The following is a 16,980-nucleotide window of genomic DNA, read 5'->3' on the forward strand; positions in this document are numbered from 1 at the left end:
TTTAAATGTTGCATTTGTTTACAATAACAAACAATGGAATTAAATGCCCCTATATTTTGGGTTATCATTAAGTAAAATAGTTAGTGCTAAACTCATGAGATATAAGTTATATTAGAATGAATGTGTTTTATTATACAGTGGGGAAAAAAAGTATTTAGTCAGCCACCAATTGTGCAAGTTCTCCCACTTAAAAATATGAGAGAGGACTGTAATTTTCATCATAGGTACACGTCAACTATGACAGACAAAATGAGGAAAAACAATCCAGAAAATCACATTGTAGGATTTGTAATGAATTTATTTGCAAATTATGGTGGAAAATAAGTATTTGGTCAATAACAAAAGTTTCTCAATACTTTGTTATATACCCTTTGTTGGCAATGACACAGGTCAAACGTTTTCTGTAAGTCTTCACAAGGTTTTCACACACTGTTGCTGGTATTTTGGCCCATTCCTCCATGCAGATCTCCTCTAGAGCAGTGATGTTTTGGGGCTGTCGCTGGGCAACACGGACTTTCAACTCCCTCCAAAGATTTTCTATGGGGTTGAGATCTGGAGACTGGCTAGGCCACTCCAGGACCTTGAAATGCTTCTTACGAAGCCACTCCTTCATTGCCCGGGCGGTGTGTTTGGGATCATTGTCATGCTGAAAGACCCAGCCACGTTTCATCTTCAATGCCCTTGCTGATGGAAGGAGGTTTTCACTCAAAATCTCATGATACATGGCCCCATTCATTCTTTCCTTTACACGGATCAGTCGTCCTGGTCCCTTTGCAGAAAAACAGCCCCAAAGCATGATGTTTCCACCCCCATGCTTCACAGTAGGTATGGTGTTCTTTGGATGCAACTCAGCATTCTTTGTCCTCCAAACACGACGAGTTGAGTTTTTACCAAAAAGTTCTATTTTGGTTTCATCTGACCATATGACATTCTCCCAATCCTCTTCTGCATCATCCAAATGCACTCTAGCAAACTTCAGACAGGCCTGGACATGTACTGGCTTAAGCAGGGGGACACGTCTGGCACTGCAGGATTTGAGTCCCTGGCGGCGTAGTGTGTTACTGATGGTAGGCTTTGTTACTTTGGTCCCAGCTCTCTGCAGGTCATTCACTAGGTCCCCCCGTGTGGTTCTGGGATTTTTGCTCACCGTTCTTGTGATCATTTTGACCCCACGGGGTGAGATCTTGCATGGAGCCCCAGATCGAGGGAGATTATCAGTGGTCTTGTATGTCTTCCATTTCCTAATATTTGCTCCCACAGTTGATTTCTTCAAACCAAGCTGCTTACCTATTGCAGATTCAGTCTTCCCAGCCTGCTGCAGGTCTACAATTTTGTTTCTGGTGTCCTTTGACAGCTCTTTGGTCTTGGCCATAGTGGAGTTTGGAGTGTGACTGTTTGAGGTTGTGGACAGGTGTCTTTTATACTGATAACAAGTTCAAACAGGTGCCATTAATACAGGTAACGAGTGGAGGACAGAGGAGCCTCTTAAAGAAGAAGTTACAGGTCTGTGAGAGCCAGAAATCTTGCTTGTTTGCAGGTGACCAAATACTTATTTTCCACCATAATTTGCAAATAAATTCATTAAAAATCCTACAATGTGATTTTCTGGATTTGTTTTCTCTCAATTAGTCTGTCATAGTTGACGTGTACCTATGATGAAAATTACAGGCCTCTCTCATCTTTTTAAGTGGGAGAACTTGCACAATTGGTGGCTGACTAAATACTTTTTTTCCCCACTGTAGGTCTTTAAAATATAATGAAAGCATGCTGAAACTCTAAATTGTATCTGTAAATAACTAATTGTGTAATCATTTGCAAAACAGTTTTATGAGCAATTTATTTTTATAAATCATTTATTAAAGTAAATGTATTAAATAATAAGTACTTTATTTAGTCTTTGTTTTTTCCCTTAGAAAATGCAGTGAAAAAGGATGGACGCATTGACCGTGCTGCAGGTGTCTGCAAGAAGCTGGTGGGTCACTTCTCTCACAGCTGGAAGGCCAGAAGTGCTCTTGAAAGAGCCCAGAAGGAACTCAATCTACCTTCACATTCCCTCGTATCAGAATGCCAAACAAGATGGGGTTCCAGACAGAAGATGATCAGCAGGATACTAGAGCAGCAGAAGGCTATAACTCAGGTCCTGTCTGAGGACAGGAAGACACGGCATCTAATTCTAACCTGGCAAGATATGGATGTCCTGGAATCTGTCACTGGGCCCACTGCTGGACTTCACAGATGCACTCTCAGGAGAAGACTGTTAGTGTCTCATATGTGAAGCCAGTTCTTCACCTCTTCAACACTTCAATGCTGCTAATACAAGAGGGAGACACAGACTTGACCAAGACCTTGAAAACGGAGATGTTACACTACATCAACGAGAAATATAGAGATGAAGCTACTCAGGAGCTGCTAGATGCGGCTTCTTGTTTGGATCCCCGGTTCAAGATGGACTTCATCAGTGAAGACAACAAGCCCCAAGTCAAGGCCAGAGTGGCATCAGAAATGATGGAAAGCCAGGAGGAGACGTCCAGCAGCAGCACTGAAGTGGAGCCTGAAGTTGCTGATACATCCCAGGCAAAGAAAGCCAAGAAGTCCTTGGGAGGTTTCTTTAAACAGAGCGGAGCTGCAGTAAAGGGTGATTCCTCTCTGACCCACAAGGATGCTGTGGAAGCAGAATTAAACAACTACCTGCTAACACCTTCCTTAAACAAAGAGGAAGATCCACTTGCATGGTGGAAAACACAGAGTAAGCTTTCCACATCTCGCCAAGCTTGCCCGCAAGTATCTATCCATTCCCGCTACAAGTTCCCCCTCAGAGAGGATTTTCAGTACAAGTGGCAACATTGTCACTTGCCAACGGTCATGTCTCAAGCCTGTAATGGTGAATAGACTGGTATTCTTGGCCAAAACCTTCAAGTTTGAGTGAGCAATGTATACATGCTTAAAGTAAAGTTATTATATTTGAATAGAATTTAGATTTACTATATTATTCTACAGTTGTGAGAAAGACATTTATTTATTTTACTAGGTACTCTGTTTAGAAAGAAACCAGATTTTATACAGTTGAAAGTTTAATTTAATTTAATCGGCATTTGTCTAGCCATGATGATCAACACTGTTTTCCTTTGGCACTGTTGCTAAGAAAAGTTTATTTAAAAAACAGAAGTTTGTGAAATACAATGGTTCCGTGTTCATATTTGTTATTCATGTTAAGTTCATTGGTATTTATTAGTTAGGTTTTGCTTTTATTATTACAAATGATTTGTTTTATAAACACTTTGTTTTTGTAAACCACTCAGGATTGGTGTATAGCTGCTCTTTTTTTTTTTTTTTTCAAATGGTATAAATTAAAAGATATGTTTCTATTTTCAAAAAGGAGGTTTGTAATGTAATACAATTTTAAATTACTTTTTGATTTGATTTTGACATTCACATTAATTCCCTATTGTGATAATGAAACTTCCTCTGTAGAGAATGCTCTGTTTTAACCTGGTTGGAGTGCTGAGATAAAGCCTCCTGTAATCTCCTGGATCAATTATAGACACCACACCTCTAGATTCACAAATGAGCACTTTTTTTTAGGGTAAGCAATCATTGACTTTAGCCTGAATTGATAGAAGAGTATTACATGAATACAATAGAGCCATGGTGAATTAAACAGTGTATTAATTAATAAATGTAACTACCCAAAATAAGTCAAAAGGTAAAAAGTCATTTTCAGTTTCATATTTAAATGTTTATTTTCCATAAAGATGCAGTTCCCTACAAAATCACCCCAATCATTCTAGAATAATTAATTATTCTCAAATAGAGCTTTTCGAGTCATCTGGTGAAGACATCCTGTATTTTTTCATATCGCAATATATTTATATATATATATAGCAGAAAAACAAAATATCGCCATGTCAGTTATTTCCAATATCATGCAACCCTATACTGTAGTCTATCAATCCATTCCAAATCTTTATACTATAGATGACAAGGGCGGCATATGATGATCTTGCCTAGGGCAGCAGCAGAACTGCTAGGATTGGGCCTGACTAACACAATCTGCCTCGAATTTACTTGCATTTGTGCCGAACCTTGGCCTGCTCAAAGTGAGCCGCTGCTGTTGGGAAGTCAAAACTGTCCAACTCCTTGGAGCAGCTTGCGGTGTGCATCAGGCTCGTTACTTTGTCCTCAAGAAGGCGTCGTCTTTACTCTGTTTTGGAGAAAGAATCTCCTCTTGGCGGGCATACTGGAAACAGGAATAGTCAACACAATCTTCGCTAATTTTGTCCAGTCAGGGTACACTTAGCTGAAGTCCCTTATGAGGACCTTGCGTCTTTTACGTGAGTAAAAATAGAAGCGCACACACTCGACATTCATTTCAAAGAAGCTTCTGGATTTATTAGCATATGAAGTATATTTGCCTTTGAAGTTGGAGTACATGGACTGGTATTTCCATCAATTAATAAAAAGCAATATTTTGCAATGGATTTTTCTTCTTGTCCCGGACAATTTGGCTGCCTAGCCTATCATATACAGGAGGTTATGGCTGAATATGAGCAGATTTGAAGATGTTTGACTGAAATGTACTCTTTCGTAAACACCACGGCTAGGTGTCTGACTGTTGCCATGGTGATCAGATATGACCATCAGGAGCATTATCTAATCTAGATGGTCCCTTTTATCTCCTGTGCGGTAAAAACATGTTATTATCATACGCTGATTATCAAGACGACAACCTACACTGTGGTACAACCCTGGCCAGCACACAGATTGTAGTGTGCTCGTAGAAGGACCTTATCTATTTGGCATGTTTAGGGCATTGTTAAGTGAGAGTAAAAAATGTGTTCTTGCTAAGTCATTGTAGCTTGTTCTTAGAATGACCTTATCTAGGCTATTTGGCACATTTAGCCAGGGCATGATAAAGTGAGAGTTGAACTGTACTCTTCGTTGTAGCTTGTTCTTAGAAGGACCTTATCTATTTGTCTCATGGAGGATATAGTGTGAGTTAAAGCTGTAAACTTGGAAGGCATTGTATAGTGAGAGTTAACACTGAGGCCATAGTCTAAGGCTTCCTTGACTGGGAGTAGAGAGGTGCGGCTGTGGCCTGATAAAGAGCAGTAAATTCATGCTGGGACAGGCCGACAGGGAGAGCGCCGTGTGCTGCTGCCTTGTTTTTCCTTGGCAGCAGCACACGGCCCCTCTCCTTTAGTGCCTGCCGTCTGCTTTCCAGGAATCTTGGCTAGAGGAGTGGCTTCCTGTTAGAACGGTGAAGCATTAAAGTCAGAGGCCCGCTGCTCCGCTCAGAGCTAGCCAGACGACCAATAACACGGCCAGGACTAGGGCTTAGGCGGTCATGACATTTTTGTCAGCCGGTTATTGTCCTGCAAAAGCCTGCCGGTCTCAAGGTAATTGACCGTTAATTAACATAAACAGGTTTACATCTCCAGGCCTCCACACATACCAGCTGCTGATGTGCGCCTTTGGAACATCTACATAAAAAACTAAGTATAATAAATCAATTTAATATACACCATCACAATAAATCCATTATTTTAGTCAGGTCTAAAGAAACATTATGATATGAAGAAAATGTATTTCAGTTGAAGAGAATGAGTTGGCCTATGTTATCTGCTATGCTCCATGCCGTAGGCTTGTTAATTTAGCTGACAAGATATGCTTGTAAGTCCCAGCAGTTTTATTTCATCTGATTTTATAGTAAGAAGTGAATGATACAAACCTTAGAATGTCTTAGAAATTAACATACAGGGCCTTCGGAAAGTATTCAGACCCCTTGATTTTGTTACCTTATAGACTTATTTTAAATTTGATTAAATAAATACTAATCCTCAGCAATCTACACACAATACCCCATAATGACAAAGCGAAAACAGGTTTTTAGACATTTTTGCAAATGTTATTGAAAATAAAAACAATGGAAATACCTTATTTACATAAGTATTCAGACCCTTTGCTTTGAGACTCGAAATTGAGCTCCGGTGCATCCTGTTTCCATTGATCATCCTTGACATGTTTCTACAACTTGATTGGAGTCCACCTGTAGTAAATTCAATTGATTGGGCATTATTTGGAAAGGCACACAACTGTCTATAAAAGGTCCCACAGTTGACAGTGCATGTCACAGCAAAAACCAAGCTATGAGGTCAAAGGAATTGTCCGTAGAGCTCCGAGACAGGATTGTGCCAAGACACATCTGGGGAAGTGTACAAAAAAATGTATGCAGCATTGAAGGTCCCCAAGAACACAGTGGCCTCCATCATTCTTAAATGGAAGAAGTTTGGAACCACCAAGACTCTTCCTAGATCTGGCCACCCGGCCAAACTGAGCAATAGGGGGAGAAGGGCTTTGGTCAGGGAGGTGACCAAGAACCTGATGGTCACTCTGACAGAGCTCTAGAGTTTCTCTGTGGAGATGGGAGAACCTTCCAGAACGACAACCATCTCTGCAGCACTCCACCAATCAGGCTTTTATGGTAGAGTGGCCAAATGGAAGCCACTCGTCAGTAAAAGGCACATGACAGCCCACTTGGAGTTTGCCAAAAGGCACCTAAAGTCTCTCAGACCATGAGAAACAAGATTCTCTGCACTGATGAAACCAAGATTGAACTATTTGGCTTGAATGCCAAGCGTCACGTCTGGAGGAAACCTGGCACCATCCCTACGGTGAAGCATGGATGTTTTTCAGCAGCAGGGAGACTAGGCAGGATCGAGGCAAATATGAACGTAGCAATGTACAGAGAGATCCTTGATGACAACCTGCTCCAGAGTGCTCAGGACCTCAGACTGGAGCGAAGGTTCACCTTCCAACAGGATAACGATCCTAAGCACACAGCCAAGACAACGCAGGAGTGGCTTCGGGACAAGTCTCAATGTCCATCTCTAGAGACCTGAAAATAGCTGTGCAGCAACGCTCCCCATCCAACCTGACAGAGCTTGAGAGGATCTGCAGAGAAGAAAGGGAGAAACTCCCCAAATACAGGTGTCCCAAGCTTGTAGTGTCGTACCCAAGAAGATTCGAAGCTGTAATTGCTGCCAAAGGTGCTTCAACAAAGTACTGAGTAAAGGGTCTGAATACTTATGTAAATGTTATATTTCCATTTTTTATTTGTAATACATTTGCATTCATTTCTAAAAACCTGTTTTTGGTTTGTCATTATGGGGTATTGTGGGTAGATTGAGGGGGAACAATTTAATCCATTTTAGAATAAGGCTGTAACGTAACAAAGTGTGGAAAATGTTAAGGGGTCTGAATACTTTCCGAATGCACTGTATATGGGCTGCATGGTGTTCTCTCATCAAGTGATCATATTTTCACCCATCAGACTATTCTCCAATTTAATCTTGTCTTTACTAGTATGTCAAATTAGTTTCGATTTAGAATGGTCCATTATTAAATGGGCAGGAACAGGAAACAGGGCAGGGGAAAAAATGTAATCTGTATGCACTCAAATAGTGAATGGAGGCTTTCTCGGGGGGTCCGTTTTGTAGGCTACTTCGGTTTTATAGCAGCGCATGTGCTTAATATGAGCAGCTGAGAAATAAATATAAGAACACTTATTTCACTCCAACCCTGTTCCTGCAGCTACCCAGTGCTGAATTCTGGAAACCAAGGGAAATCTGTTCGGGAACATCAATAGTAACATGTTTTCACAACTAAACATTTTTCACTAAACTGCGTGCTCAAGAACGGAATAAAGGAGAGAGAGAGGAGGAGATGGAAATGCATGGTGACAAGATATTCTGTATAGATTAAGGTAATGTCACTCAATTAATTATGAAAATATACAAAATTCCGTATTACTAGGCTATTCAAAATCAAACAGCCCTAGCCAGGACCAGCTTAAATGTTTTACTTAAAAAATCATTCATTATTGTGGAGATAGGCTACATTTAAATGCAGTTGTTACAAGCAATACAGTACATTGTGCTGAATTGTTTAATAAGCTGCTTGTACAGCCATAACTGGTTTAAATAGCCAACTGTGCACAACTGGCAACACACAGCTGCACTAGCTTCCATAAAGTCATTTTAGCTACTCAAGTTAAAGAGATTTTAAAAGGCAGCACCAGCCATTTGTGTCCTGAAAAGGCAGCAGAGTCTGAGGACAGGGGAAACTTTCCTGGTAACAGCCCTCGGAGCTAGAGGAGGGGATAATCATGGGTATTTTAGGCATCCATGCAGGGTTTACACACACACACACACACACACACACACAACGTGACTCACACACGTTACTCACACACACACTCACTCGGTCTGTCTAACCATGAACAAGGTAGTTTGGTGAGAGTCCTGTACCTTTTTGGATTGTTTTCTTTGCCTACTCAGGGTTTGGTTTCAGGCTTTTGGTCATCATTCATCCCTTTTGTTATTACATTGCTGTGTAAGCGCTAATAACTATGAGATAAAAATGTAATTCAACAAAAACAAATTGAACTATTTGAACTTGGATGAATGGATCTGAATTAGTTGGTTATTAAAATATGGAAACAGCAAGGTGATGTTGGTTTCTTCTTTAGGTTTTGACTATTTAGAATAAACTAGGCATCTCCACACACCCCTTACCTACCGGTACTACTGTCCAATGGCCTCACACACTTTGAAATACTCTGTTTTATTTCAGCTACATGTCAGCATACCCTGTCCTCCTCCTCATCAGTGTGTGTGTGTGTGAGAAGGTAAGGTGGGACCGCCTGCTTTTCTCATAAAGAGGCAATTCTTAGAAAAGTTATTTTTTCTCCACAGCTCCTTATTTGGTTACAATCGCTCTCTCTCGCTATCGCTCTCTCTCTCGACCTACTCTCTCTTTCTCTCGACCTACTCTCTCTTTCTCTCGACCTACTCTCTCTTTCTCTCGACCTACTCTCTCTTTCTCTCAACCTACTCTCTCTCTCCAGTGAAGGCCTATTTCTCAAAAAGCTCCCAGCATCTTAACAGTTAGCCTATGCGCCTTTCAGCAAATTGGTTTTCGGGGAAAAACGGTTTGTTTAGCTGTAACAGCCTTCTCTCTCACACAGCCCTGTCAGTCTCTCTCCCCATGTGTCCTCCCTCTGAGATTCTGTGTGTGTGTCCCCTTTGTTAGCAAACAGTTGAAGGCCTGGCTTGGTTGGGCCGAACCTTTCTGGCATGCGTTTGGGAACATGATGTACTTCAGAGGCCTCCTGTCTCCGCTGTACGGGAGATAAAAAACAAGTCAGTGGTGTGTCACATTTTTGAAGCCTAGTTTATTTATGACACCGTGTTACGGGTGTTTCTGGGCGTTGTTACCCAGGTTTGAGTTGCGTAGCCTAGTGTCCTCAGCGTGTCAGCCGCTAGCTATCCCATGATGCCTCTTGTTCAATAGTAAGAAATGTTGACCAGTGAGAGATCTTTGAAAAAGAAAGTAGCCGCACACACTATCAGGTGCAATACATTCATGAATTAATTACTGATGTTTCGACAGCAATCTCCCAACGGGAGCGTTAGAATGCCTACTCTCATTAACTTTGAATCAGTGACCGGCAGTGTAATGTTTGGCAGTTCTCGTTCAGCCACTCTTTTGGGAACTCGGCACATGACCTCCCGTGAACTTTTGGACCCGGAACCCCCTCCCCTAGCTTATAGGAGTTAGCAGACACTCGCAATTATTTCCCCCCTCACGTCTCCCAGTATTAGCTCAAACTCTGTCGTTTTTCTCAGTATGTTGGATTCCCAAAGCGGATGATGGCATGGATGACAGCGTGGATGGATGATCATGGATGAAATCCTAATTGTCCCTCTGAGCTGCTTGCCCATATAATTTCAATAGGGGGGGGGGTCAGTGTGTTGTGTGTTGCCCTCATCGCGCCTCAGTGAGTGCTCAACTGTCCATTAATCGGATGACAGCCATTAGCTCACCAGGCGTGTCATGGGCCTGGCCCTGTGTGTATGTTTACACCCGCTGGGCTGTGTGTGTGTGTGTGTGTGTGTGTGTGTTGGGGACATTTTTAGATTTAATAAAATTAAATGAACACTGCTTATCATTTATGTTTTCCTTTTGTGTAATACGCATGATTTCCAGTGTTTTATTTGGGACACTCATTTGTGTACTGGTTGATGGTCACTAGACTTGATACTGAATGTTATGGATTGTTCATATCTGTTGATTGTGATTGACGCCAGACTGGAGGTGCAAGGACCGAGGACACTGATTGTTATTGTATTCTGGGACACTGTCATTCTATAGCAGCTGATGTTGTGACTTCCTACAAGCTTCTCGGCGGGTGTTTACAGAACATTGGTGCTGTGAGATTAGAAAATAAGGCCATGCTTCTCTGCTTTTGTGCTGGAGGTGTCTCCTTGTTGCAACTTGTATTAAACCAGAGATCTGTGTTTTCTCTTTTATTTATCTGGAAAATCCCTATTGTGTGTGTGTGTGTGTGTGTGTGTGTGTGTGTGTACATGCGTAATCTGTGATGAGTTGGGCAGGGTTATGAAATCCCCTTTGTCTTGTATGGGCGCAGTGACACAGCCTGGCACAGTAATCCCTTTTGTCTGAGGGGTCAAGAGAGCAACTGGCGCTATCAGGACCGAGTGGAGGGAGGTAGACTGAGGGAGGAGAGCGAAAGATTGCTAAAACTAGAGAGCGTAGAGGGGGAGGCACGGAGGATAGATTGAATTGTGGAAGAGAAGGGAGGGAGAGCAAGGCAAAGGGAGTAGTGGTAGGGAGGGATGGAGGGATTTGGGGATATACAGTGAGGGAAAAAAGTATTTGATCCCCTGCTGATTTTGTACGTTTGCCCACTGACGAAGACATGATCAGTCTATAATTTTAATGGTAGGTTTATTTGAACAGTGAGAGACAGAATAACAACAAAAAAATCCAGAAAAACGCATGTCAGAAATGTTATAAATTGATTTGCATTTTAATGAGGGAAATAAGTATTTGACCCCTTCTCAATCAGAAAGATTTCTGGCTCCCAAGTGTCTTTTATACAGGTAACGAGCTGAGATTAGGAGCACACTCTTAAAGGGAGTGCTCCTAATCTCAGTTTGTTACCTGTATAAAAGACACGTGTCCACAGAAGCAATCAATCAATCAGATTCCAAACTCTCCACCATGGCCAAGACCAAAGAGCTCTCCAAGGATGTCAGGGACAAGATTGTAGACCTACACAAGGCTGGAATGGGCTACAAAACCATCGCCAAGCAGCTTGGTGAGAAGGTGACAACAGTTGGTGCGATTATTCGCAAATGGAAGAAACACAAAAAAACTGTAAATCTCCCTCGGCCTGGGGCTCCATGCAAGATCTCACCTCGTTGAGTTGCAATGATCATGAGAACGGTGAGGAATCAGCCCAGAACTACACGGGAGGATCTTGTCAATGATCTCAAGGCAGCTGGGCCCATAGTCACCAAGAAAACAATTGGTAACACACTACGCCGTGAAGGACTGAAATCCTGCAGCGCCCGCAAGGTCCCCCTGCTCAAGAAAGCACATATACAGGGCCGTCTGAAATTTGCTGAATGAGTCAGAGGAGAACTGGATGAAAGTGTTGTGGTCAGATGAGACCAAAATCGAGCTCTTTGGCATCTACTCAACTCGCCGTGTTTGGAGGAGGAGGAATGCTGCCTATGACCCCAAGAACACCATCCCCACCGTCAAACATGGAGGTGGAAACATTATGCTTTGGGGGTGTTTTTCTGCTAAGGGGACAGGACAACTTCACTGCATCAAAGGGACGATGGACAGGGCCATGTACCGTCAAATCTTGGATGAGAACCTCCTTCCCTCAGCCAGGGCATTGAAAATGGGTTATGGATGGGTATTCCAGCATGACAATGACCCAAAACACACGGCCAAGGCAACAAAGGAGTGGCTCAAGAAGAAGCACATTTAAGGTCCTGGAGTGGCCTAGCCAGTCTCCAGACCTTAATCCCATAGAAAATCTGTGGAGGGAGCTGAAGGTTCGAGTTGTCAAACGTCAACCTCGAAATCTTAATGACTTGGAGAAGATCTGCAAAGAGGAGTGGAACAAAATCCCTCCTGGGATGTGTGCAAACCTGGTGGCCAACTACAAGAAACATCTGACCTCTGTGATTGCCAACAAGGGTTTTGCCACCAAGTACTAAGTCATGTTTTGCAGAGGGGTCAAATACTTATTTCCCTCATTAAAATGCAAATCAATTTATAACATTTTTGACATGCGTTTTTCTGGATTTTTTGGTTGTTATTCTGTCTCTCACTGTTAAAATAAACCTACCATTAAAATTATAGACTGATCATGTCTTTGTCAGTGGGCAAACTTACAAAATCAGCAGGGGATCAAATACTTTTTTCCCTCACTGTAGGCCTAAGCAGGGAGGAGAGCGGGGGAAGAGGAATAGGGTGCGGAGGAGAGAACTGTTAGGCTATTTACTCACCATACTGCCCCAAACTCACTGACCATACACCTTCTCATAATAGCCACACATCCATCTGTGTCCTTGGTTCCACCATACCTGCTGAACTGAACGGATATGGCTTGACCTTGACCTGCTCTATACATACATACAATGCATGATATACACCTGTCCCCAAAGCATGTTTGTTTACCATGCAAACCCAGTCACCTCCGTATGTGCACCCTTTGATACCCTCTCCAAGGACGGTTGCTCTACAACCCACAGCCCCTTACCGGCTGGGCAAGAAGACCATCCATAGGTGACATACTACTGACTGTATTTTGAGGCGAGTCGACTGCGGCGCTCAAGCCACATCTACGATATCCCATTCCCTTCAACCAGAGAGAGGGAGAGAGAGATTGATTTTGGATACTCAAAACTGTGGTTTCCAAGCTAGGTTTCCATCCAATTGATGTCTGATTTGATGAATATTCTAGAATCTGCATAAAAACAATATGCACATTTTCCCACCAGAGACTTAACTTGTTGCAGATAAAAGAATGTGTGTAATTACATAGCTCTGCATCTCCCCACCTCCTCTCAGCCTCTTAGCCAGATGACCTGGTATTTGATGTGGTTTTGGTCTGACTCTATTATAAAAAGTGGTTTCCAGGAACGCCTGCTAAGTGTTCCTGGTCTGCCCACCTCTGTTACGCAACACTGTTATGTTCAGATAAAAAAACACTGCTCTCCATTTCAATATCTCTCACTATATCGCTCAGTTTTTTTCCTCTCTTTCTCTCATTTTCTAGGCCTATCTCACGCTCTTGTTCTCTCTCTCCTAAATGGAGGTCATTATCAGACAAGCAGATTTCTAAAACATACAGGCCTACACACTAACACACTCCTAAAAACACGCCTTTTCTCAGTCACTCAGACCCTGAAAAGTAAACAAACACGATGGTATTGCGACATTCACTCTGTGGAAAACAAATGAACTGGTAGTATTTTTCTTCTTCTTTCTTATCAAATAAATGGACATGGAATTACATAACATCTAGTCTTATTTTCACAACATATTGTTGTAACATTACATCACAATGTATCAGGGACATGTTTTTCTTAAATGGAAATTGATAAACTGTCTCTCTCTCTCTCGCTCCCTCTACCCATCTCTCCCTCCACCTCGCTCTTCCTCCCATCTCTTTTCTCTGTGTTTCCCTCTTTCCATGCATATCCACCACCTTTCCCTCCTTCCCTTCCAAAGATGAGTGGAACATACCAGAGGTGACGCTCCGGGCAGTCCCGTCCGACAGACAGTTGTCCCGGCTGGCGTCCCGTCTCGGTTCGGAGTGGGAGTCGGTTCTCCTCGACCTGGGCCTCTCGACGGGGGCGCTGTACCGTTGCCATGCTGACCACCCTCTGAGCTTGCATGGGAAAGTGCTAGCGGGGCTGATCCAGTGGAGGCAGAGCCAGGGGAGGAGCGCTACAGTCCACAGGCTGCTCCAAAGCCTACAGGCCGCTGATGTCCACCCCTCTACCCTGGATGAGGTGTTCCAGTGAGAGGAGAGGAGACTATGGCTCATGGATGAAATCCTAATTGGATGACTGCCATTAGCTCAGCCAGACTAGGATTTCCATTAGGAAAATGTGGCGCCGGACATTTGACCGGCAACATTTTTAATTCACCAGACATTTGATAAATCTGCCGGACCCATATGCATTGGGTGCGTAACCTGATTAGGGTGTCCACCCACGGTGCTCAGAATGACAGAAATCACATTTAGATTATGATAATTCATATTAACAGAACATGCAAGTCGAGGATGCAACAATGAAGATAGAATAACTGTCCACATTTACTTTTCCTCAGCCAACAAGACGAGTAACTAACAGCAAAATCACTAGCCTGTCCATCAACTATCCCCCATAGTAGAAAAGTTTACCTATTCCATTGGTCAGCTTGTCGAGAAATAATCTATTCCAAACAGACTCTGGGATAGTTGTGAGAAGACAGAGCCCAAATTCATACAACCAGTAGGCCTAGGCTACATTAAAGAAAAACTTAAAAAAGCAATGAGTCTGATGCAACAGAACAGAACGTTTAGCTTAAAATGTTGATAAACGATTATTTCTTAACATTATAAGCACAGCAATGCGCACAAGCCAGTAGGCTACTCACGAATGTGCGTTCCATAATGCAATTAGCGGGAAAACACAGTTGTCAAAAGGGCACCACACTTGAGCGGTTTCATGCGACAGAGATGAAAATGTCCATTAGAAATGTAGAAAGAGAGATCTAATAGGCTACTTTGAAGAAAGGTAAGCCATGCCTCATAATGTGTATTAAAACAAAATGCATAGCCTACTGCCTCCAGGGTGTGTGATGCGCAGCAGCAGCTCTCGCACTGTGACAGATTTTCCGCTCAAAGGTTCTGTATCTGTATGCTGTACGGGTGTGATATATAAGATACATAACTAATATACTGTAACAAATATACTGTAGCCTACACATTTGCCAATTTAATTCCGCTCAATTATGCAAAATCACCTATAGAACGATAAATATGACCAGTCAAATGTATTTCCATCGACTGGTATTTCCATCAATGAATAGGCTAAAAATAATTATTTCGCAATGGGATTTTTTCTTCTCCCGGACAATTGGCAAGGGCCAATTTTATTTATCAGCTTTTCTATTTTTTTATAGGCCAAAAGCCGGCTATTACCGGCTAACGGAAACCCTGAGGCAGATGTGTCATTGGCCTGGCCCTGTTTGTGTTTGTGTGTGTGTGTATGTTGTAATAGGGAAATGTTAAGATGAATTAAGTTAAAATTCAGTTAGGAGTAATTAACAGAATGCTTAGCATATTTATATGTTTTCCCTTTTCTGTAATACACATGATTTCCAGTGTTTTATTTGGGAAACTCTTTTGTGTACTGGTTGATGATCACTAGACTTGATACTGAATGTTATGGATTGTTCTCATATCTGTTGATCGTGATTGACGCCAGACTGGAGGTACAAGGACAGAGGACACTGATTTGTTATTGTAAGATTAGAAAAAGCAGGCCTAGACACAAACACACACTCCTAAAAACACGCCTTTTCTCAGTGACTCAGACCCTGAAAAGTAAACAAACACGATGGCATTGCGACATTCACTCTGTGGAAAACAAAATTAAATGATAGTATTTTCTTCTTCTTTCATGTCCAATAAATCTAGTCTTATTTTCACAACAGATTGTTGTAACATTACATCACAATGAATCAGGGACATTTATGGCCAGCAACAATAGTTAAGCAGCGCTGCACTCAGTTTTTATCAAACTGAAATGCCTCAACAAGGTCAAGGCTGCATGCCCAACAAGCACTCTCCAGGATTTGTCCACGTTTTTTTAAAGTGCCGCTGGAATTAGAGGAGTTTGTACATGAACTACAGTACCAGTCAAAAGTTTTGGACACACCTACTCATTCCAGGGTTTTTCTTTATTTTCACTCTTTTCTACATTGTAGAATAGTAATGAAGACATCACAACTATGAAATAACACATATGGAATCATGTAGTAACCAAAAAAAGTGTTAAACAAATCAAAATATATTTTATATTTGAGATTATTCAAAGTAGCCACACTTTACCTTGATGACAGCTTTGCACACTCTTGGCATTCACTCAACCAGCTTCATGAGGTGGTCACCTGGAATGCATTTTAATTAACAGGTGTGCCTTGTTAAAAGTTAATTTGTGGAATTTCTTTCCTTAATGCGTTTGAGACAATCAGTTATGTTGTGACAAGGTAGGGGTGCTATACAGAAGATAGCCCTATTTGGTAAAATACCAAGTCCATATTATGGCAAGAACAGCTCAAATAAGCAAAGAGAAATGACGGTCCATCATTACTTTAAGACATGTAGGTCAGTCAATCCGGAAAATTTCAAGAACTTTTAAAGTTTCTTCAAGTGCAGTCACAAAAACCATCAAGCGTTACGATGAAAATGGCTCTCATGAGGACCGCCACAGGAAAGGAAGACCCAGAGTTACCTCTGCTGCAGAGGATAAGTTCATTAGAGTTACCAGCCTCCGAAATTGCAGCCCAAATAAATGCTTCACAGAGTTCAAGTAACAGACACATCTCAACATGAACTGTTCAGAGGATACTTTGTGAATCAGGTCTTCATGGTCGAATTGCTGCAAAGAAACCACTACTAAAGGACACCAATAATAAGAAGAGACTTGCTTGGGCCAAGAAACATGAGCAAATGACATTAGACCAGTGGACATCAGTCCTATGTCCAAATGTGAGATTGTTGGTTCCAACCGCCGTGTCTTTGTGAGACGCAGAGTAGGTGAACGGATGATCTCTGCATGTGTGGTTCCCACCGTGAAGCATGGAGGAGGAGGTGTGGGGGTGCTTTGCCGGTGACACTGTCTGTGAATTATTTAGAATTCAAGGCACACTTAACCAGCATGGCTACCACAGCATTCTACAGCGATACACCATCCCATCTGGTTTGCGCTTAGTGGGACTATCATTTGTTTTTCAACAGGACAATGACCCAAAACACACCTCCAGGCTGTGTAAGGGCTATTTGACCAAGATGGAGAGTGATGGAGTGCTGTATCAGAT

The 16,980-nt window shown here is 42.2% G+C and overlaps 1 protein-coding gene across 1 annotated transcript in view; it reads left to right on the forward strand.

Moving 5' to 3' along the window:
* Positions 1-15,550, forward strand: part of LOC311140831 (death domain-containing protein CRADD-like) — a 29,761-nt gene extending 14,211 nt beyond the window's left edge. Inside the window, exon 2 of the mRNA XM_084176082.1 lies at positions 13,618-15,550. Within this exon, the coding sequence (XP_084032208.1) occupies positions 13,618-13,913 (296 nt within the window). The 3' untranslated portion in view covers positions 13,914-15,550. The remainder of the gene's footprint in view (positions 1-13,617) is intronic.
* Positions 15,551-16,980: the final 1,430 nt, after the last annotated feature.

Source organism: Coregonus lavaretus (assembly GCF_964263955.1).
Source record: "Coregonus lavaretus genome assembly, chromosome: 13".
NCBI lineage: Eukaryota > Metazoa > Chordata > Actinopteri > Salmoniformes > Salmonidae > Coregonus > Coregonus lavaretus.